The 23654-nt window shown below is 36.8% G+C and overlaps 1 protein-coding gene across 1 annotated transcript; it reads left to right on the forward strand.

The window, feature by feature from the left end:
• Positions 1 to 13994: 13994 nt before the first annotated feature.
• Positions 13995 to 20763, forward strand: LOC113752139 (putative disease resistance protein At1g50180). The gene is made up of 3 exons (XM_027296272.1): positions 13995 to 15048; positions 17475 to 19254; positions 20700 to 20763. Exons 1-3 carry the CDS (start codon positions 13995 to 13997, stop codon positions 20761 to 20763), a joined length of 2898 nt encoding a protein of 965 aa, XP_027152073.1.
• Positions 20764 to 23654: the final 2891 nt, after the last annotated feature.

Genomic DNA, 23654 nt, shown 5'->3' on the forward strand with positions numbered 1-23654 from the left:
AAAAACAAAATTCTTTTACAAAAGAAGAGAAAATTTGCTTTGAACCAATTAGTTTACTATTCTTAAGAAGGGAGAAACAAGATTTATTAAGACTACTTGTGTGAAAGATGCAAATGTTGTGTAATTTTTGTTGTCAATTAGGTCACATGAAAAATGAATGTTATGTTAGAAAGAATATGAGAAAAGATACGAAAACTATGTGGATTGTTAGACCTTATACTAACTCTTATGGATCCAATGATAAAAGGATACTGTAAATGCTATTTCTTTTTTTTTTTTTTGGCCAAACTTTATTTTTTTTTATTTATATCAAAGAAAAGTAACTAAAGAGGGGGACACGGACCTTACCTCCCAATAGTTCAAACAACCCTAGCGTTTTCTAATGGAAGGGAGACCCATCCTATCCAATCTAAGTGCCCCTCGGGCTCTAACAGGGAGATCTGCAAACTGATAGTAGACTCTGTCACCCCCATTATTGCAACCAACATTTGATAAGCAATCGGCCACTTGATTACCTTCTCTGAAACAGTAGGAAATACTGATGAAACAGGGTGAAAGCTGGAGGAGATTACGACACTCTGTGTGAATACCCCACGGGCACCGAGATGCCTGCATCAATATTTGAACCAGCACCAATGAGTCCACTTCAACATGCACACATACATATCCGTGGGAAAGGCACAAGTTAACCCCAAAGAGAAAGGCCCTCGCCTCAGCCTGGATGCTAGTACAGCTGCCGAAAGATGTGGAGAAAGCAAGCAATAGCTGTCCTGTATCGTCACGCAAGACCCCCCTCCCCCTGCCCTCCCAGGGTTGCCTCTTGAGCATCCGTCCGTGTTCAGTTTGACCCAATCCTGCGGCAGCCTCACCCATGTCACTAAGCGAGCCGACTCCGGCTTACGTGCAGAGGCAATGAAAACATAAAAGTCAGACCAATTCGTAGGGACCCAGGACCACCCAGGGAATCGCAGCATGAAGAGATTCCGCACCTCATCGAAGACAAAGCCAGAAATAACCCCAGGGCCGTAGACTTTCCCCTCAAACTGCGCTGTATTCCTAGCCTTCCAAATATTCCAGCAGATCAAAGGAGGAATAATCTAGTGAACAAAGCACAGAAACACATTCGAGCTCGAACCAAACCACCAACTAGCCAAGTGACCCCGAACCGTAGCACACGGGCTCCAAACCCCTGCCATAGAACCAAAGAATTTCCATATTGCTACAGCCAACGTGCCCCCACAAAACGTGTGGTCGAGAGTCTCAATTCCGCCCTCGGTACAACAGAAGCACTTCGAAGGACCAGCAATACCAAATTTGCACACCGTAGCATCCAAAGGCAGCCGATCCCTCAGTAGCTGAAGCAGGAAAAAAGAGGTTTTCAACGGAAGTGAGGGGTGCCAAACCCTAGAGAAGATAAATGACCGTGGTAAGTGGGCCCGCACTAAATCAAAAACTGAGCTCAGCGCGAAAACGCCAGACGGGGTGGGGCCCCAAACCATCGAATCATCCACTCCCTCTTCAATCCTCGGAAGGGCAAATCGACTAATCTCGGATAATATGTCACCCGACACCCAACCTGACAGCAACTGAAAATTCCATGAACCCCCTATGAGGAAATCCGAAATCCTGTGGTCCAAAACATCGCCCAATCGTCCCGACGAAGGCCCGGACCCTAGCCAGTTATCAAACCAGAAGTTCGAACTCCCCGAGCGAACCACAAAGGTGATGTGTTGCTCCGACAAGTCCCGCACCTGAAGCATCCTACGCCACGTGGCTGACGCCTCCACTGAATCACCCACCATACCCGGATGAACATTGGGAGCATACTTAGCCATCATGAACTTGGCCCAGAGAGATGAGTTCTGTCGAAATCGCCACCACAACTTCACCGAGAAAGACTTCACAACATCTTCCATGGAGCGAAAACCAACCCCACCCTCCTCCTTAACAGCACAAAGCTCCTTCCAAGAAATCCAATGGCGCTTGGGGACACCCCCAGCCCCACTAAATGTTATTTCTTAATTTTTTTGTGTAGTGTGTATGAAAAACACCACTAAAGAATCAAAATTTTATATAGTAGTGGGTGTTCAAAACATGTGACCGGAGATGCTTTATAATTCATTAAGTTAAAGTAAAAAAGTAGTGAAAATGTCACTTTTGGAGATGATAAGAAGACCAAAACCACTGGTGTAGATGACAATTATAAAAATGGTGAAACTTTCATTCAAAATGTGCTTCTAGTTGATAATTTGGGTTACAATTCGTTAAGTGTTAATCAATTATGTGATAGAGATTTCTATGTATTGTTTAAGAAGTATGAAATTTAATTCTTGATACTAATTTCAATGTCATTTTCAAGGAAAAAAATACAATGATATTTATATAGTTTATCTTGAAAGGATTGAGAATTCCAAAATCAAATGTCTCAAAGTATCAAATGATGCTCCTTGGTTGTGACATAGGCGACTTTGTCATTTTAACATGGACTTGTTAAATGAGATTTCCAAAAAAGAGCTTGCTAGAGGTTTGCCAAAAATCAAATTTGAAAAAGATAAGATTTGTGATATTTGTCAATTTGAAAAACAAACAAAGATCGCTTTTAAACCAAAACATTGTGTTACTACCTCTAGACTTTTGGAACTTTTACATTTGGATTTATTTGGACCACCTCAAATTGCAAGTTCAGGTGAAAAAAGATATGATTTTATAATGGGTTAAAAACAAAAAACCCCATGTGGTACACTTAATATACAGAAAAGCTCTTCGTAGTTTCAAAACATATAAAACGACACCTCATGTTTTAAACTAAATTGTAAACTAACAGAATTTATTAAACTTAACAAAAATGACAGTCTTGTCTGTTAAATTTACTGGATTCCGTTAAGATTACCGTTAAGTTTATCGGATTCCGTTAAATTTTTCGTTAAGTTTACCGGATTCTGTTAAGTTTAACGAATTTTATTAGTTTACAATTTAGTTCAAAACATGAGGTGTCGTTTTATATGTTTTGAAGTCACGAGGATTTTTCTATATATTAGGTATACCACAGAGGTTTTTTTTTTTTGGTTTTAACCCTTTTATAATTATTGATGATTATTCTATATATACTTGGGTGCTCTTTCTTGTTCATAAAGATGATGCTTTCAAAAACTTTGTTTCTTTATTTTCCAAAGTTTAAAATTTATTCAATATTAGCATTGTGAGTGACAGTGGGTCAAAATTTAAATAATGTAGTTTTCTAAATTTTTGTGATCACAATAATATTTCACATGAGCTTTTAACTGTTATGGTCTCCCAACGAAATGGTATTAGTGAAAGAAAAAATAGAACTCTTCAAAAAACTGCTAGAACCATGATTACTAAATGCGCTTTACCAAAATATTTTTGGGTCAAAACGGTTAATACGGCATGTTATATTATGAATAGAGTATTTTTAAGACCTATTTTGAACAAAACTCCTCATGAACTTTTATTTAGTAACAAGCCAATTGTTGGTTTTGTTAAAGTATTTGGCTGCAAATATTTTATTTTAGCTATAAAAAAACATCTTGGCAAGTTTGATAAGAAAATGGATGAAGGCATTTTCTTAGCCTATTCTAGTGATAAAAGAGACTATAGAGTTTACAATCGAAGAACTCTTGTGATTGAATACATTTGATGAATCTAATGATGTTGTCACAAAGAATATTTGTGAAGATGATGAATGAAGAAAATCCACCAAAAGAGAACACTTCTTAAAGTATGGAAGAAGAAGAAGAGAAGAAAGATGATGAATCTCCCAAGAAGCTCCCAAAAGTTTGAAAATTTGTACAAAATCACCCCAAAGAGCTTATTATTAGTGATTTGTTTGAGAGGGCAAAAACTCGCTCCTCTACTAGAACTTTACTTAATAATCTTGTTTTGATTTCTTAATTTGAGCCTAAGAATGTAAATGAGGCGAGAGAGGATCGCCTTGTCACAAGTCTCTTTGGGGAAAAATTTTCTTAGTTTTATCCCGATTAAAAACAATTTCCAGAGAATGAGAGGTTATGCAGTTCATGATGATATCAATCAAATTATCAGGGAAAGAGGTTCGTTTAAGGGTTTGTCTGATAAAAGACCACTCCATCTTGTCAAAGGCTTTTACAAAATCTAGTTTTAAAGCAAGCTGCCCAATCTTGGAACAGGATTTATTCATAGAATCGAGGACTTCTTGGGCTAAGAGGATGTTGTCAAATATGTGACGGGAGGGGGTAAATGCATTGGAAAGACTAATTTTTGCAAGATGGGTTTTAGGCAGTTCACTATTATGGAAGATATCCTTTTGTAAATGAGGTTACAGAGGCTTATGGGTCGATAGTGTTCCATCTTGGTAGGGGCATCAAGTTTGGGAATGAGGATGATATGGGTTGTATTTAGGGAGCGTAAGAGATGTTTGGAGTGAAAAAAGGATTTGATGACCTATGTAGTATCATTTCCTATGATAGGCCAGTATTTTTCAAAGAATAAAGCATTGAGACCATCCAGTCCCGAGCTCTTGTTGTTTCCCATCCGAAAGAAGGTATGTCGGATCTCATCATTAGAGATCGATTTGTTGAGGGAGACGCTATCCTCATGAGAGAGTTTGGGGATATGGGGATCTAGGGAATTAGGAAAAGGCTGTGGATTAGAGGAGGTATATAGTTGGGAGAAGTAAATTGCTAATGCCAGAAGGTAAGGAAATCCATTCAAATGTCTCAGGGTGCCGCAATCCCTGAATGAAGTTTTTGTGCTTTCTGGCGGAAGTGTAAGAGTGGAAAAAATGGGTGTTGGCATCTCCTTGGGTCAACCATGTGATCTTAGTTTGTTGGGTCCAATGTGTTTGAATGTCTTGAGCTTGGATCCTAGGGGTGGGTTGACTCTCCATTTGGCTATGGAGAGCGGTGAGGGTCTCCTCAAGGGAGGTGAGTGTGGGACCAAGGTTGGAGATAAAAGATTTACGCCATCCCTTAGACATGCGAGCAAGGACTAGTGATTTATGGTGAAAGCTAAAAGCATTTGAGCCCTTGACCTGGAGACTCCAGGCTTGAGAAACTAAGTGTTGGAAAATTTGAAGAAATGGGGTCGACGAGGTTGAAGGCTTGTTGTGGTTAAAAGGATAGGGAGATGGTCAGAGGAAGAAGGAGTGATGTGAAGAACTTTCACATGCGGGAAATGTCTAGACCAGTGGGAATTGCCTAAGGCTCTGTCAAGGCGCTTCGGGATATGGCCCGGACCTGGTTGACCATTATCCCAGGTATATTTAGGGCCATAAAACCCGAGGTCAAATAAGTGGCTATCAGCAAGGAATTGTTAAAAATTTATCATTTTTCTTGAGATTCTGCGAATGCCCCCGTGATGTTCATTTAGGGAAAGGGTGCAACTTAAGTCCCCTATCACTAGCCAGGGAAGGTCATGGGTAGATGCGAGTTGAAGTAAAGAGGCCCATACCTGAGATTGCAGTTGGTACCGAGAGAGGTTGTAAACACCTGTTAGTAAAAAAGGCGTGTGAGCGTGCCTGTGTTGGAGCTTGACATGGATGAGCCTTTTTTCTAGGGCAAAGTTTTCCACATCAAGGACCTGGGTGTCCCATAGTAGGCTGATACCACCTGAGTGACCTAAAGCTGGCACGCTTAGATGACCTGTGAAAGGTAAGTTCTGTAGGATCATTTCTAGTCTTGGACAGGCCACCATGGTTTCTAGTAGTAGCAAGATGTTTGGGCGGTATTTTTGGATCATCCCTTTGACATGCAGCATGAATTCTTCACGTGCGATGCCCCTACAGTTCCATGCAAGGGTTCGTATCTCTTCAGGGAGTTGTGGCGTCATGGAGTTGTCAATGCATGGAGTTCGTATCTGTTGGCGGGTTATTGTTGTCACGTGGACATTTAGGATTGCATCCATCGTTGCCCTTAGTCGGATGATTTCGTTTGGCTCCAGTGCAAACTCGAGTAGGTACTGATAATTCATATATGTCTGGGCAGGGATCTTTTCTGGGTTTGCGGTAATGCTTAAAGTTTTGGTTCCTAGTGGTCCTGAGAAGAGGTATGGGTGTAGATGGTAGGGTTGGATAATGAAGCGGTTTCTTTTTGGTCGGAGAAATTTGTTTTTTTTTGATCGGGAGGTTTTCCGTGGGTTGGTGCCTTGGTGGTAGTTGTAGCCAACTTGGCTTGCCTGGTTGTTATGAACCGAAAGGTTCAGGGAATCCTGGTGATGGGCCATTTTCGATCATTTGGTTCGGGTTCTCCTACTGTATGTTTTCGTTGGTGGAAGGGAGGGAGGGTTGAGAGTGTTGAGGGCCAGTGTGGTGTTGACATGGGGAGGGGGTTCCTGTTCCATGCGCAGAGGTTGGTAGAGGTATTTGGGAATAAACTGTTGTTGGGAGAGCTGTAGGAACCACTAAATAAAGAGACAAAAATACGAAGAACACAATAAGACCAAATTGCCCCTAGACTTGGCAAGAAATCACAATCCAGCCGGCAGAACACCTAGGAGGGACCACGCAGCACTGTTCCTTGGGCTTGGGCCTTTTTAAAAGATGGGACCAAGGAAGGAAGAAATGCCCCTATTGTTTCCCATGCGTTCTCTAACTCACTGATACATTTTTTTTTTCGGTAGATAAAGGAATAGAAATTAATTAATAGCTTAAGCGTTTGCCTGATTCACTTGCAAACTGCAAAGTAAACTCAGACAAACTTCTTACAAATGTCATGAAATCAGACTTATCAGTTGCAGCTTTTTCCAATAGGCTGTCTAAAAGAAAAAGTTGCAAAGAAAAGTTACGGGGAAGGAAAAATATTTGTGCTGGTGATCATTTTTTCAGTTAATTATTTTAGCTTACAAATATGAAAAATTTACTTAGCAGAAAAAAAAGTCTTAAGTGGATAATTAATTTAATGATGTTATGAAAATATGAATGTAAAAATAACTAAAAGAAATATCCTTTGTTTGAAAATGAGACCATCGAGTGACAAAACCATTTACAAATGGATTAAATTAGATGAAATAGAGGCGATGTTACGGTAGTTTGATTACCAATTTGAAATGAAAAATAAATCAATGACCAAAATATAAAAATGAGTATATGAAAGTCAAGCCGCCTTGCCAAAAATAGAACGCATTTGATATTAATGATTAATGATAAATAATAACACAAAAAAATTGTTCAAGGATCAAATTATTTCTCTGAGTGCCCGAAGAAGCCATATAGAAATTAACTCTGACGGTTATAGAGTCATCACTCGAGTGTCTTTTAGGTGAATGAACTTTCTCTTAAAGTGATTGATGAAGTGGAAGGATTATCAAACTTTTTACATTTTTCATAAATATTTTTCTAATCACTTTTTTATCTCACATTTATCAAATCACTATAGTGTATTTTTTTTTTAAAAATCCAAAAAAAAATAATTCTAATGGGACATTGGTATTGAGCTCCCAAATTCACTTTAACTTTACTCGGACTTGAACTATCCTTTCTAGAAAACTTGGACTGGGCAAGGGACTCTTCGAGCTGGGAAGTATGTATCTAACAACAGCAGGATTGGGGTTCAAATAACAATTGGGGTCTTTATGTATTGTGATTAACTTTACAAAACACAACGACCATGCAAGTAAAGTACAAACAGATGAGAAAATGACTTCATTTTTTTATTTTCTAATTCTTTTCTTTCCCTTCATCAGGACAATAGTGTTTTTGTAATTTTCATCTATTACCGTCATGCTTTTTAGTTGTTAATAGTCAAATACTTTACAATACTTAAGATATACAAAGAGCTATACTTGATTATAGATTTTAGTTTCAATCTGATTTTTTTTTTTTGCATTGGACTATGTGACGTCCCCACTTCTCCCTAAGGCGAACCAGAGGGTATCCGCGGAACATCTGCCCAACTCTCGCCAGGACTCAAGCAGTTTCCATTCAAGCTTAAAGCAAAATCATTCAACAACACTAGATAAGTAAGAAAGTGCGGAAAACTCCCAAACTTAACAATATACATAACGCTTATCCAATCATTACATTAAATTCCCAAAAGGTACATCATTACCCAAAATATACTACATCCGGGTACATCAAATATCCAAACCATATATTAGGTTTCCGAATTACAACCAGTAAGAGGTCTAGCCCAAAATATATTAAAACCCTAAGCCAGAAGTGTATCAAAAGAGTTCCTCCAAGTATCATTCCATACCCAATCCTGTTCAGGAAAACAAATCTACAGGGTGAGCGAAACGCTCGTAAGGCCAAGGACACACATGCAAGCAAATAGTTCAAGTAACAAGCCCAATTAACAGGTCAAATAATAAAGTACAAGTAATTGCCAATTCCAATGAAATGTAAACAGAAACAATTCAAGGATATGATAGCTCTCAGGAGCTAAGTTCCACTTGCATTGTCAGGGTCATTTGTATACCTTCCCGCGATGACTCTCCGTCAACCGGTGGGTATTTCCAATCCGTAGATCACCACTTACTTCCCTTCATTCATCATTTCACCCTCTCGGATCCGTAACCAACAAGCATGTAAAGGCGATACTATACAAGTATGCCAAGCAAGATCTCAAAAGATCAAGCTTCAGGTCCCAAGATTTACCAAGTTCTCCCGACCAAGACCTCACGATTGGCTGCGAGATTACGAGGTATAACCATTGGGTTTTGGGCGTCCCCACAGGTCAGGTTTTCAGAAACAAATCAAGTTTTAGCCGATGAGATTTCTCTGCATTCGACTTTAGGTCATATACATGTAAAATCCAGCAATTTCATGTAATTCATGTAGCAAGTCATGTATTGATCCAAGTAAAGGAGATAAAGTGCGGTAAAGTACACACTTTTCCTAACAAGTACAGTTCAAGTAACAACAGGTTCAAGTAGAGTTCATGTAGGCAACAGATCTCAAGCGAAGTGCAAGTAAACATGCACTTGACACTCACCAATATAAGTAACGAGGAAGAAATGTCCCTCGGAGCTTTAGGCGTTCACTGTAGGATCCTCTTGAAGGTTCTCGTGTGCGCCTAAGCAAATAATAATAAACTATCATTCACAAACCCCTACTATTAAAGAAGATCGTACCATAGTACAATCTTAGAAAGTCTCGTGAAACGAGCCTAAATTATCCTAAATCGAGGCTCTCAAGTGGGGTTTCAAAGTACAGGAGAAATTTAGTTTTCATCTTGGAAATTAAGTATAAATCGTTCAAGTAATATCGAAGGAATAAGGAGTACTTGAAAACTCCATTTCCTTGGAATTCAGAAAATTTCAGTTTTGATATGATACATTAGAAAAATCGTATCTCACGTTTTACAAGTCAAAAATTGGAAAACTTGGTACCGTTGGAAACCTCATCCAAGGTACTAAAAGTTCCTAGAATACTCTTTTCTAAGGTTCCAAATGGAAAGCATTCAAAAATAAGCTCAAAGTCGCTGTTTTGGTTCATAAGGCAGATTTAGGTTGGTTTTTGGCCAACTTTGAAAATTCGGCAAAATTCACCTGATTGGAACTAGCTTTTGAAATTTGGAAGTCTTTTAGAGTCGTAATCCAAGTTTACAACAAAATAAGTGGAATGAGAAACGGAGTTTTGAGACTAAGATATGGCAACTCAAAGTTACCAAAATTCCCTTGTGAAATATGGGTTTTCCAAACTCGAGTCATGAACTTTGGTAATTTATTTGAGCCATGAAACGGCCTCGGAATAACACCATAATTAGCAGTATAATACTACCATATAAGGGTTGTCCCTCTACCAAATTTCATGGAGAAATAACTTCAGAAAGGTAGTCAACCAAACAACCCAAGTTTCGAAGAATCCTAAGGCAAAACTGTCTTGAGCTTTTTGTTTTCCATTCCAAACATTTGGCCAAGGAAAATCCTTCAAACATGGTTCATTGGTGTAGGAAAGGCCTAAGGAACATTCATGATACATTTGGTAAGTGTTTTAACTCCAAGAAACTCAATTAGCAATTCCACACCAAGTCTAGCATCAATTCTGCCCAAAATTTAGGGTTTTCAAGAACAGGGCAGGTTTCGTATTTTGATCACAAATCACTCAATTCAACTCAGAATTGAGCATGGTTGGTGGCGTTGGAAACTACATTCATAAAACTATAATTTCACAGAAGAAATCATTTTGAAATTCAGCACACAACTAGCTCAAATTTGAGCCTCAAGTTGCAGCTTCTGAACTTCATTCCAAGAAAACAGAGAAACAGGACAGTCATCTTTAAACGGTTGGTACGGGGTACTCAGGTAGAATTAGGGATTGAATTTTATACCAAATAAAACCTGGGAATGTCTAGTTTCCAGTGCCGCAAACGACACTCGATTCTGACATCGGACCGATGAATTATAGCTGAAACAAGATGGCTGTCTGGTAGTGACGGGAATCATTTCCCAGTTTTGACAGATTTTCTAAATCTCAACATGCACCCACCCAAATCACGTAAAATTTTGAGGAAACTTTAAACACAACCTATATTTCACATTTGCATCAGAAACAAGTCAGTTGGACTTCAAGAAAGTACACTAAAATGCACGAAAATAGCAGGGCAGAATCGGCACCTTCACATGCAACTCCTCATTTGACTTCCTTTTCATTTTTGCCACTTAACTCTACTAAATTAGCACTTAATCAACACAATTAGCATTCAATCCTATCAAATCAGATCATCAAAGTTATTGTGGGATTTCATAGAGCCCACTCACCAATTTTCCAACAATTTAAAGCTGCCCATGAGAATCCAAGAGCTCATGAGTGTAATCTATCTTCCATAAAACAAGAATTAAGCGGTTGATCATTACTTACTTTCTTAGAGAGCCAAGACAGAAATTTTCAGTCACTTTGAGCTGGAGAAAAACCGTGAGAGGCAGCTCCTTTCCTAGCTTATCTTGATCACCAAGTGATTTGAAGGTTGCATGTAAAATTTGGAAGTGATTGAGCAAGGAATTGAGGAGAGAGAGTGGAGGAATTTTCTGGTCTTGCTCTTCCTTTGTTGCTCGGCTGTTTGTGAGTATGAGAGGAAGGAAATGCTGATGGTATGAGCTTCTAAGGTAAGCTTAAAACGTGTGGCTCAATTGTACTCAAAGCTGTCCACTAAAATAATGCACGTACGCGTGCGTTTCGTGCTCGATTTCTCGCGAGTTTATTGCACTAGTGCACTAAACCTCTAATGCACTTATATTCATATTATTATTATTCACTCTTAATAGTCCCAAAATAATGGCCTAAGGTTCCTCAATTACTCGTGAGCGTAAAAACGCGTATTTCCAATTTAAGCGCGAGATAGTGAAATTTCTAAGAAGTTCTTATGACGGTAATATAACTAATTAACATTTGAACACTTAAATGTAAAAATACCTATTTTGAGACTAATGCACAAGCTTCCAATTTTCCAAACTTATTGTATTCTCGAATCGATTATTTACTCCAGTCGCGTATTTACTATTTTCACTTAACGAGCCTTCAGAAATTAAATTCCGAAACGAGTCACTTTAAAAATATAACTAAGCTATGGATACATTTAATTAGGCCTAAAAATGTTAGAAAATAATATTTGGGGCAATTGGCCAAATAAATAATTAAATGAGCTAGAATTTGGAGTTTAAAATAGGTAAATTTTTGTGAGTCTTTACATGAGTCGAGTATTAATTCCTCAATTAACCTTTCTTAATCTACTATTCATCATTCTTAATTCTCCAATATTAATATACTCCCGATTCAAGTATAGCCCCAAAAAACGTGTACTCGTTATTCCAATCTAAACGAATTTTCTAACAGGACGCTTTAAAATATAAAAGAGGCGTTGTTCCATATAAATGGATTTTTTTTTAAATGATAGAAATAAATAATTCGGAGAAAATGAGTAAATAAATATTTAAGTAAACTTGTAATATTCGATAAATAAGAAAATTTTCGGGTCCTCACAGACTAACAACAATGTGAGATGATGTTTACATGCAAAGCCAAAGAACTTTCCTTTTATTTGTTCACTTCTTGTAGAAGGGGCTAGAAAAAAAAAGCAAGCAAAAGTTGTCTCTCTTTCCCGATAACATGTTCATACTTTCTTGTCTTCAGTCATAAAATAAACATTAGGTTTTCTTCTGAATATGTTTATCTTTGAAAAGATTTTGTGGCCTGAATATTAGGATCATCGGAGTACCAAGAATAAAAGAAAAGGAGACGCGGCCTCAATTCGAAAGAACAAAATTTGTCATCACCACAAAATTGAAAGGCTGGATAAGTCTGCCAGTCCTGCTTCTGCAGTAGGTATTGTGTCCCTTTCTTCTATTGTGGAGCTGATAGTTATTGTTAATTGTGCCTTTGTCTGAAAAATAATTAAACAATAATTAATAGAGATGGAATTGGTGGGATGTCCCAGTTGTTTGGCCACCAATTTTAAACGAAGAAAAATAATTAATGATCAAAATATAATGACGAGTATATGAAAGTCAACCGGCCTTAATTCACGTAGCCAAAAAGAGAACGCAACCAAGAGTTCAAAAGTTCAACTTCCCCTTCCTTCACCCCAGTAAAGGTTCCCCAAAAAGGGGGAAAAAAAAAAGGGAAAAAAAGGGCTTCCTTGGAATCATTCAAAGCTGGAACCTCTTCCAAGTTACAGATGGATACTTGACCGAGTCCCTTCAATCATTTCATTTGCCTAGAAAAAGTCAACAGAGTTTATAATACCCTATTTCGATTATTACAAGTACGCAACAATAAATAAAAACCCACGAGGCAATTCTTTGCCGATGTGAATTACTATAATTTCCAGGCGCCATTCAAACCAAAAGGGAAAAATAAAAATGCATACAAGCTAGTCGGCGTTCACGTTTCATATTATTTCGTAATCAAGATCGTTGGAGATTTTGCATTTTGGAACAGCTGTATCTAATGAAAGTTCAAAGACAGCTGACTCCTTTACAAAATGTGACTAGTCTCTGTAACGAAAGCTAAAGATATCAAACTTCGCATTAAATATGAGAGTGTGAGACAAATGAATGAAATTTGTCAATTTTCATGAATCAGACTTTTCAAAATTTTGACACTCAAGGTAAAGCAGTTAATGTATACATATCTGATAAACGTAATAAACGTTTGAAACGTACTGTTCAAAAGAGCATGAGCTCTTGGATCAAATTATTTTCATGAGTACCCCAAGAATCCACATAGAAATTAACTCCGACAACTATGGAGTTATCAGCCGAGTGTCTTTAGGGCGAATGAGCCCGTTTGAACTACTAGTTTTTAGAGATTTTGTTAAAAAAAATGCTATAATGATTTGATGTATATATCAGTAAAAATGTGAATGAAAAATATATTCATGAAAAATATAAAATTTTTTGAGAAAAAAATTGCAATGCAAAAGAACTGTAAAATTTACTCGACATGAACTATGGTTTCTACAAAACTTGCACTTGGCAAGGGTCGGAAGCTGGGGAGCGTGTATGTAACGACGGTCGGATTCGGGTTTAGATGAATAGAGTAAAATCCAAGACCCGATTTATTTTTCTTTTTTTTATTTTTTCATTGGACTTGCAATAATGCTCGTCAACCGAACCAAATTTATTCTGGTCCGGTGCGCACTGCGCAGTTGGACGAGCAGCCAAGCCAGCACCGTACCACTCTGATTTATTGTGGGTGGGTGCACCACAATAACGCAGGATTCGGGGCCTGATGGTTGGCAAAAACATGGGAACAAAGTGATGTGTAGGCGGCGCATCCACGTCCAGGGACTTTTGATAGGTAGATGATGTGGGCCCATCTTCAACGGCCAAAACATGGGAACAAAATGAAGATGAGCATAGAGTATTGCAGCCGTAATAACGCACCGTGTGGGGCCTAACAATAATAATGCATGCGTGGAAATTTCAAAAGGTTCCACACTTCAGTGAAGATAAACTGCACATGTCAATATCTGAGTCAAGATAAATTGAAGAGTAAAACCATCTCATCTTTTGCTAGTGAATTCCATCCATTGCAGAGTCAAACCATAATCGCATCCAGAATGGCAGAAAGCCTATCCTCAATCCTATCCTCTGCACTGCAGAATATAGGTAAGTTGGTTATTGAGGAAGCAAAGTTTCTACAAGGCGTTAGCGAGAAAGTCAGTCTCCTTCGTGACGATCTCAAATGGATACAAATGTTCTTAAGACATGCAGATACGAAACAGACTGCAAGGGACACTATACAACAGTGGCTTCCGGAATTTAGAGCGGTCGCTTATGAAGCAAGTGATTTGGTTGAAGACTATGCTTTGAGGGTTTCAATTTCAAGCAACAGAGGCTTTACACGTGCTCTAAAGAGGACTGCTTGTATCGCCAGAGAAGGTTATACCCTTCATGATTTGGGTTTAAAGATTCAAAGTCTGAGAACTAGGATCTCTAATCTCACCAAAAATTTTGGCCGGTACGTAAATTTAATTGCCAGAACGGAGGAAGGAGAGTCGAGTGCTCCATCCAGGCAGCAACAATTAAGGCACACTTACTCCTTTGTGGCTGAGGAGGATGTGGTTGGACTGCGTAATGATGTTGAGAAGCTGGTTGAACATTTGCTGAAAGAGGGTGAAAGTACAGAGCGCAAAATACGTGTGGCTTCGATTGTCGGCATGGGAGGTATAGGCAAAACCACTCTTGCTAGAAAGGTATATCACCATGAGAAATTGAAGCAGTCTATTAAAGGTTTTGCGTGGGTTTGTGTATCACAACAATGGCAACCAAAAGATCTCTTGCAAGGCATTCTACTCAAGCTTACTCTTGAAAACAGAGAAGAGATTATGAAGAGCAAAGAAGAGCAGCTTTTAAGGCTGCTTCGAGAGCACTTGGGAGCTAGGAGATGTTTGATAGTCCTCGACGACATTTGGTCAACAGATGCTTGGGATTACCTAAAAGACGCAATCTCAGTTTCGGAGCATGGAACCAAAATTTTGCTCACAACTCGTAAAAGAGACGTGGCGGAACATGTTGATCCAAATGGTTGTCACCATGAACTGCGTTTTTTGACCGAGGACGAAAGTTGGGAGTTGCTACGAAAGAAATCATTGAGGGAGAGCAGTGGTGAAGGTAAAATTTTCCCCTTTATTCACGTTAAATTCATTTTATGTAAAAGGCCGCCAATAGACAATTGAAATACTAGAATGGAAATATAACTACCATTTACTTAAACAGCTTGATCTTTTTTTTTTTTTTTTAATTTTTAGATTCATACAATCCAGTAGATTTGAAAAAGAAAAAAACTAACATGTCTCTTAGTGTCATGGTTCAAACAGTGTTTTGAAAACCGGATCGGACCGGCCGGTTCGACCGGTCGAACCGCGAACCGGCCATGGCACCGGTCCGGTTCCATGCTTAGGTTGACTTTGCCAGAAACCCGGTCAAACCCGGTAAAAACCGTGAAACCCGTTGAACCGCATTGAACCGGATTGAACCGGTTTTCGAGTTTTCCTTTTTTTTTTTTTTTTTTTGTGCAAAATGCTTCTAGCAAGATTCGAACTTAAGACATTTGCAATAGAAGACCAATGTAATAACCATTGCACCATCACATCTTATTTGTTTTTTTGATAATTTATTTATATAAAACAAACATCTATATTTCATTTTTCCATTTTTCTTACAAAATCTCATTCTCTCGTGACTCTTTCTTTTTAATTTTCAACTCTCTCTTTCTCTCTCATCTTTTCTTTTGTCACTCCCTTTTTTAATCAAACCTCTTTAGTTTTAATTTATTGATATTTTCTCCTATCTTTTAATTTTGTTTTTGTCCATTAAATTGAAAAAAGTTAAAAAAGAATTATTTTTCTTTAACCCAAATTATTTAATGCCACAACCACTCACTTTTATCTCATTTTTTGTTTCTTATCAAGTTTGCATTTTTATTTTCAATTATCTTGACTTCTTTCGAACTCCAAACTTTCTTTTTTAAATTACAATATTTAAATCTCAAATATGTAAATTAAAATTTAAGTTCACAATGTCAAATTTTCATAGACGTGAATTTTGTATAATTTCAAAATATTGTGATATTTTTGGGTTGGATTTGAGATTTTTTTGGTAGATATAATTAAAATTGAGATGAAATTTATTTGTTTTAACTTATAATTTAAAATTTTTATTTTTGAAAATCCAAATTATTCAAAAATAGTGAACTTTTCATCATATAAAGTTTTAAATTAGTCTATTGCATGTCTTATTTTGTGCATATATATATTTATATAAATTATTTTTTAAAAAAATCATTGAACCGAGGTTGAACCGGTCCGACCGGTTGAACCTCGACCCTTTCACCTCACCGGTTCAATTGACGGTCCGGGTTTTAAAACATTGGGTTCAAAGGAACGGTGGCGGCCGGACCATTCCACATCAGCGTAGCAAAATCGTCACTGTGTTAGTGAGACGCATATTTAATATTAGACAAATATGTAATTCTTCTTAAAATTCATTCTCTATTCTTTCCAAACAAATGAATGTTTTAAATTTGTGAAAAAATACATGTATATTTTTATTAGTTTTAAAAAGTAAGAAGTAAAGATTATGTGTTTTTGTATTTTTTTCACCCTTATTGCTAACTATAAGATTTTAAATTGATGTTTCACTAATCATTATGTGTTTCAAATCACAGTAAATATTGGGTAAATATATTTTTAGTGTGCTCAGAAGGAATTTTAAACATTTAAAGATCAGAACACAATATTTAAGAAGTTTTGGATTTCAAAGTGAAATGGCACACTATAAAGAAACATGGAATTACCTACGAATTTTTAGTAAGAAGCTTTAGAACTTCTTACCAAAAAGAACTGTTTTCGTCCACTTACTGGCAATAAAGGATAGATTTGTCAAAGTCAAGGTTTCAATGGGCCTTGCTCGGTTTCATGCTCCACCACAGCCATAACCCAATTCCTTCTTCCCAAGTCCAAACTTTCTTGGTTTCTTTTTCCTCTCAACTTTCGTCTCCCCGGTTTCTTCATTTACCTATCTCATGCTTTTTAATATTTCTTTATATCTCTGTTATTGTATTTTCTTAATTAGTGTTGATGGATTTTCAATGTTCTTGACGTGTTTTTTTTCTGATTACCGTTGCCTCTTCATGGATTTTAGAATACCAGAAAGCTTGTTGTATCCATGGATCTGAGTTGAAGCTGGATGACTCGGATGGTTGTGGCAATTTTTTGAGTCTCCGAGTCGACTCGGTCTGAGTTGATCGAGTCTGAACGACTCACCGGCAGTTCATGCATCTCCAATGAGTAGGAGACCCATCTCAGAATGGGGAGCTCCATCTTAATGATGACTCGTCTGATTTGGATGAGTCTTTGAACCGTGCCTAGGATAGCCTTTTTCCAGGACTATTGATAGGTCTCAAGTCTTTGGATTGGGAGACTTATCGGTTAACAGACTATCAAGTTTTTCGTATAGTTGTTGAATGATAACATGATGCTTATGAATGATAGATGCGTCGTGGTTGATATTAATTCAGTTTGTTTAATGCTACACAGGTTGTGAAGATTTGGGCAAGATGGAAGAGTTAGCAAAGAAAATGTTGAATAACTGTAGAGGTCTTCCATTGGCCGTGGTGGTTTTGGGTGGAATTCTTAGAACTAAAAAAACCCTCAAGGAATGGGATGAAGTGCATGAGAATATCAAATGCTATCTGGATAAGGGAGAAAAAATTGGAAAGGAAGGAGAGGTGCAAAAGGTTTTAGCTTACAGTTATTATGACCTCCCTTGGCAACTAAAACCATGCTTCCTTTACTTGGGTAAATTCGGGGAAGATTCCGACATTGGAGCAGAGAGTTTATATCAAATGTGGATAGGAGAAGGTATGATATTTGAGAATGATAGAAAGGAGCAAGAAACGATGATGGATGTTGCAGAGCGTTACTTGAAAGAATTAGCAATAAGATGCACGGTTGAAATTAAAGCATATGAGGAGGGGAAGCATGCAGTAACAGAGTTGGAGTCATGTCGGCTTCATGATCTCATGAGAGATCTATGCTTAGCCAAGGCAAAAGAGGAGAATTTGTATAAGCTAGTCGATCGAAGTCCTTCACGAGATTCTTCTCCTACAACTGATGCACAGTATGGTTTAGTCCTTCGTTTGCTTCCAGAGGATATCTCTCAATACAACTTTCCGCCAAAAGAACAAACTAAGCATCTGCGCTCATTCTTGTGTGATTCGTTGGTAGGCAAATGGAACTATTCCAATTCAGGGGTGAGAATAATGTCCCAAGTCAAGAATTTGAAGATGCTCAGAGTTTTGACAATTTTATCCTTCCATTTGGCCTCCCAAAGTTGTTATCTCAAATCACCTCTGGGGTATGTCGATAAGCTTATCCATTTGAGATGTTTGAGATTGAGAGGTCACAGAATAAACTTGCCATATTCCTTGGGCAATTTAAAGTACTTGGAAACTCTCGATTTATCTGGTAGTTCTCATTCTTGTAGAATACCGAACGTGCTATGGAAATTGGAACGTTTGAGATATCTTTATCTTCCGAACCACGGGTGGGGCCCTCAGTGTTGTAAGCTACGGTTGAGCAAGCAGCTGGAGATACTTGAATCATTCGATAACTTACTTTGCTATCCTGAAGATGTATGCAAATTGTCGAATCTCAGATCTTTCAAAGCAACCGTGTATAAAAATTTTGAGGACCTGGAACACATCATCAATCATATATCAAACTTGGACTGCTTGCGCATCAGCTCACTTATAATCAGAAGTTGTAATTTTGGCAAGACCAACTCCAACAATTCGAATGACAGCAACGGGAGTTTGGATGTTCTTTCAAGGGTGTTGTTTAGTAGGAATATTCATGAATTAGAGATCAGGAATAGTTTATGCAAGAAATTGCCAGATTACCAATCCCAGACGGTTCCTCACCCTGCAGGACTTACTCAATTAAGCCTGAGTTATAGCGGAATTGAGGAAGACCCAATGGCAACACTCGAGAAGCTTCCTAAGCTAAGAATACTGGAACTTGGGCTAAGTTCTATTCTGGGCCAAGAAATGAGCTGCCACTCGATGCTTTTTGGTTTGGGTAACTTAATGCAGTGGAAAGTGGATGAGGGGGCCATGCCTAAGCTCTCAAGTTTACGGATTATGGATTGTCCAAAATTGGAAAAGATTCCAGATGGGTTGAGATGTTTGACGACCCTAGAAAAGGTATCTCTAGTGGGCATGCCTGAAGAATTCAACAAGAGAGTTAGGAAAGAGAATGGTCAACAAGGAGAAGATTATGATAAAATAAGCCACGTGCCTTCAGTTACAATCCACAGGTACTCTTTTTCTCCTTTTACTTTTTTCTCCTTCAATTTTTCTCTTTTTAATATTCAATTTACGGTTCCTGGAATTCCCTTTTTCTTAGCATCTAGTTCCAATCTCAATTTTGATAAGCTTCACCAACATCATTCAATATTTTCTTTTGTCTTTTTAATGACTATTGTGTTTTTTTTTTTAATCTTTTTTTCCTCTTCAGAAAAAATGGGATCATAGTACTTGCTCTGTGAGATTCTTTTTAGTTTCATCTTCCAAATATTTATTTTTGTTTATCTGAAACATCATCTAATGTAATTCCTGTTCCGTGACTGATTAAGGAATTTGGTGATGTGGAAGTAAGTTTATATTTGAAAGCATTGCCTTCCATATTGTAAGATGAAATCAAAATATTTTCCTTATTTAAACTATTTGTGTTTCCCATGTAATTGTTTTAGATTACCATCTTTATTTAATCAAATATCTTGGATTAAACTTAAAATCTGTTTAGGTTTTGGTGATAAAGAATCGTCGTGTTGCTTTCAAGTCTTATTGATATCAAAACCAACAATCAGAGCTTGTGTTAATTCAATCAAATACTATTTACTTTAATTCGTAGTACAAAATGATATGACATGTTTGTTGAGTGATGATGCACTTTGATTCCATTCTCAGTTATTAGAATTGTTTCCCATGCAAGTGGTGCCTGTGGAGGATCGGGAGGACAAAATGTTGGTGGAAAATTCTTTTTTGAGATTTTTTTGGTTTAGGTTTAGTAACTTTTCTTTTTTTGCAGCAATGTTATCAATTTTTTTCTTAAAGATGAATGAATTTACTATAGATATTTATAGAAAAATTTTAAGATCATTATTTTCTATTACTAATTGGACTGAACTATATATATATATATATAAAAAGGATTGTTAAATATAAGATGCCAAAGAATTACAATTGAATAGAATGAAATATATAAGTTAAGTAGGAAAAGATGCAAGACAATTTTTTTTATTGGTTATAAATTTTTAAGTTTAGTTGGCAGACTTTACATTTGTTTGATTTGCTGGTCCTGTTTATATTTGTTTATCATCTTGTTTCCTTTTTTTTTTTAAATTACAAATAGGAATCGGTATCAAGTTCAGCTTGTGTTATTGTCATTAATAAAACACATATTTTTGTTATGAGAAATCACGAAAATATTGTCATAACATGAATTTTTTGGCTATGACAGCACACTTTTGTTGTCATTCCCCTGTTCCATGAAAAATAGATCCACTTCCAAAAGGTGAAGAAATTTTGTAAGATTTAATAGCAGATTTAGCTCAATTTTATGGCTATTTATCTATTGTCCTTCTGCTTAATCTTTTTCTTGTCTTTCTCAGAGTTTTCACTTTTTGTATCAGCTTTTTGAAGGAATTTTGTAATAGTAGATTTTGTGGTTATTTCTCTTCATTTTCGTGTCGTTGTGCAGATTGGTTGGCGGAATAATACGTTATTATGAAGTAGAAACTGTTTGTCCAATCAACCCTGTTTGACCAAACCCTGGGTCTTGTCTTAAGAAAATTCTACACTGAATCTCCTGGCTTTCCCTGATCACATCCGATTCAAATGTGAGGTAATTAAACTTAGTTAATCTCTTTTCTTTCTTCCGGCAATTTTTAATTTATATGGAAATTTTAATGCATAGAGGGATATTATTTGAACAACTTGGAGCAATTGATTTGTAACATGGATGCATATGGTGTTTGCACTTTTTTTTTTTTCTAAATTTAATGTGATTTGAAGTGGAATTATAGAATTCTGGTTTCAAAATTCAATCTGTGATGTCTTTTGTCACAAATATGTGCTTTTCGTCCACTCTTCTGAAATTAAAGTTCGTCCATTTTTGTGATTCACTATGTTAGTCTGTACAATTAACATTTATATGAAAATTTTCTCTGCTAATTGTCCCAAAAGAGGTACAAAGGCAGAATATTGTATTCTTATGGTGAATGATTAAGTTTGTTTCCTATATTGTTAAAGCTTGGTATATTGCAATTTTATCTTATGATGACTGATTAAGTCCTTTTTCTAGTTTCATTCTACTCTGAAAGTTAATTAAAACTCTGAAACATTTGTTAAACTATTAAGATTCGTTGCAGGAAATTCTGAGCCTCAGGTTTCTTAAGAAAACAATACTTGCCTCTATTACCAATTTTCTGTATTGAAAACTCTTGCCTAAAGTCTTCCACCGTCTTTCATTTGCATGTTGCAGTTTCTGTTATGCGGACTCCAAATGATCTGAAACCAGCATGACAAGGGCCAACCAGCATTTGTATGTATTGCGAGCATCTTTACTTAGCTATTAGGGAAAGATACCAATCTGTTATATGATCCTTCACTTTTAGTGTTTGACCCAACAAGGAGATAATGTGTGACTATTTTCAGCTTTTGGTTTGGTTAGTCTCACTTTGTTTAGCTGCTCAAACTTTTCTTGTGCTCAAAGCTGTTGGCATAGAGCTAGATTCAGTGCAAGATTCACCAATGTAGTTGGAGGAGGCCATCTATGTTCTTGTGTTCTTAAGAAGAGAGGGTTAAATTAATAAGGAAACTTTCCCAATTCCCTTAACTTTTTTATTAACCTTAAGATGATCATCTAAATAAGTACAATACCAAACTAAGAACCATCATTCTCCCAAAAAAGAGCAATGCAGGTTTCTTGATTCCAGCTTTTACTCCTACTGAATTTGAAATCTATCAATAATTTTCAATAAAGGACAATAAACAACTACATGCATGTAGACAAATCGAATTAAACAGTTTTTTTGGGTGCTTTTTTTCCTTTATCAACAAATGACTTTCGTTCCTTGTTTTTCATTTTGCTTAAATTTTGTTTATTTCTTTAAACTTCCTATGCAGTTAGAATTTTTCTTTGAACTTAAATCTTTTCTCTCTTTTTTTTTATTTAAATCTTTCTAGCACCTTTTTTTTTTATTTAAAGCTTCTCTCCCCCCCCCCCCCCCATAACAAACAAAAAAAAAATACATATCAATAAACTTTCTATATCCGCCACCATCCTCCCTTTTCGCCCTCCTCTCTTGGTTTAACTGATAATGTTTTGGAAAAATATCCTAAGTTGCGGTTAGATGGGTTGGGCATACTCGACTTATTCAATAACAGGTTTTATAACCCTAAAGACTTATCCAAATTGATGAATCTCAGGTCTTTCAGAGGAATTGTGTATCACAATCTTGAGAATCTCAAACAAATCGCTAACTATAAATATGACGTGGACTATATGTCCAAATTAAAACTTTTAATTATTCCCAACTGCAAGTATATGGGTCATTGAATCAGTATAGTGTAAATTATGGTCGATCCAGGACCACAAGTAACAATAACAATTACTAAGGCTTATCACTTAGACAATTGCCTAAACAATCTCAAATTAAAGTAAAGTGCAACTACGACAATGAACTAGTAAAAGCTACAACCAAAGATATGACAAGTGAGAGACAATAAGAAGATATTCCCAGGTTTTTGACTCACTTAAATGCTCATAACTAGGATGTGATTTGGTTTGTTGAAACTATTACCATACCTAGTCTTCACTTACTTTCGTGGTTGAACAAGTAAGCATAAGTTTATGAAGATAATGAAATTACACAAGTTAAATCCACCTAAATGCATTTCTACTTTCACGAATCTAAAATTCAGAGCTCAAGAATTCTGATCTAGTATTGTTAGCCAACTCTAGGTAGACAAACAATAGGATAGATAATTTGTAATTGGTGATCAAGTAACTACAAACATAAAAAACATGGAATACATGAACTAGCAACAAGCAATCACAATCAATCCACGGTCAAAAATCAAACAAGTTCATCTCAATCATAGAACAAAACAAACTTAGGTACTTGTAATCGATTAGGATGAAAGCACATGTTTTTCTTGAAACAAATCATGATAAAAACAAGTAAAAGTATGAGTTAAGTTTGAAAAAAAATGTTTATTCCAATAGTAGAAATAAAGCTCCTCAAACTCCTCTTGCAATCTTGTCTTCAAATGCAAAAGTTACAAGAATACCTCACCACTAAACAACTACAAAAGTTGCTGTGGACACCTTAAGAGTTAAGGTTGAAGAAATCTTTATTCCAATAGTAGAAATAAAGCTCGTCAAGCTTCTCTTGCAATTTTGTCTTCAGATGCAAAAGTTACAGGAATATCTCACCAGTAAGCAACTACAAAAGTTGTGGTGAAAAAACCTTAACTTCTCTAGATGTTTCAAACTGCCATATAGAGCCGTTGTGGGAACCGTCGTCAAATCTGGTCCAAACAGGGTTGGATCCAGTGTTCTGTTTTCCAAGTTTGATTCTGTCTTCAATTTGGTGCTGGATCCATGCCTGCTTATCTAGGATCCAGTGTTGGATCTGCTTCTCCTATTTTG

This window comes from Coffea eugenioides, chromosome 11 (genome assembly GCF_003713205.1).
Source record: "Coffea eugenioides isolate CCC68of chromosome 11, Ceug_1.0, whole genome shotgun sequence".
Lineage (NCBI taxonomy): Eukaryota > Viridiplantae > Streptophyta > Magnoliopsida > Gentianales > Rubiaceae > Coffea > Coffea eugenioides.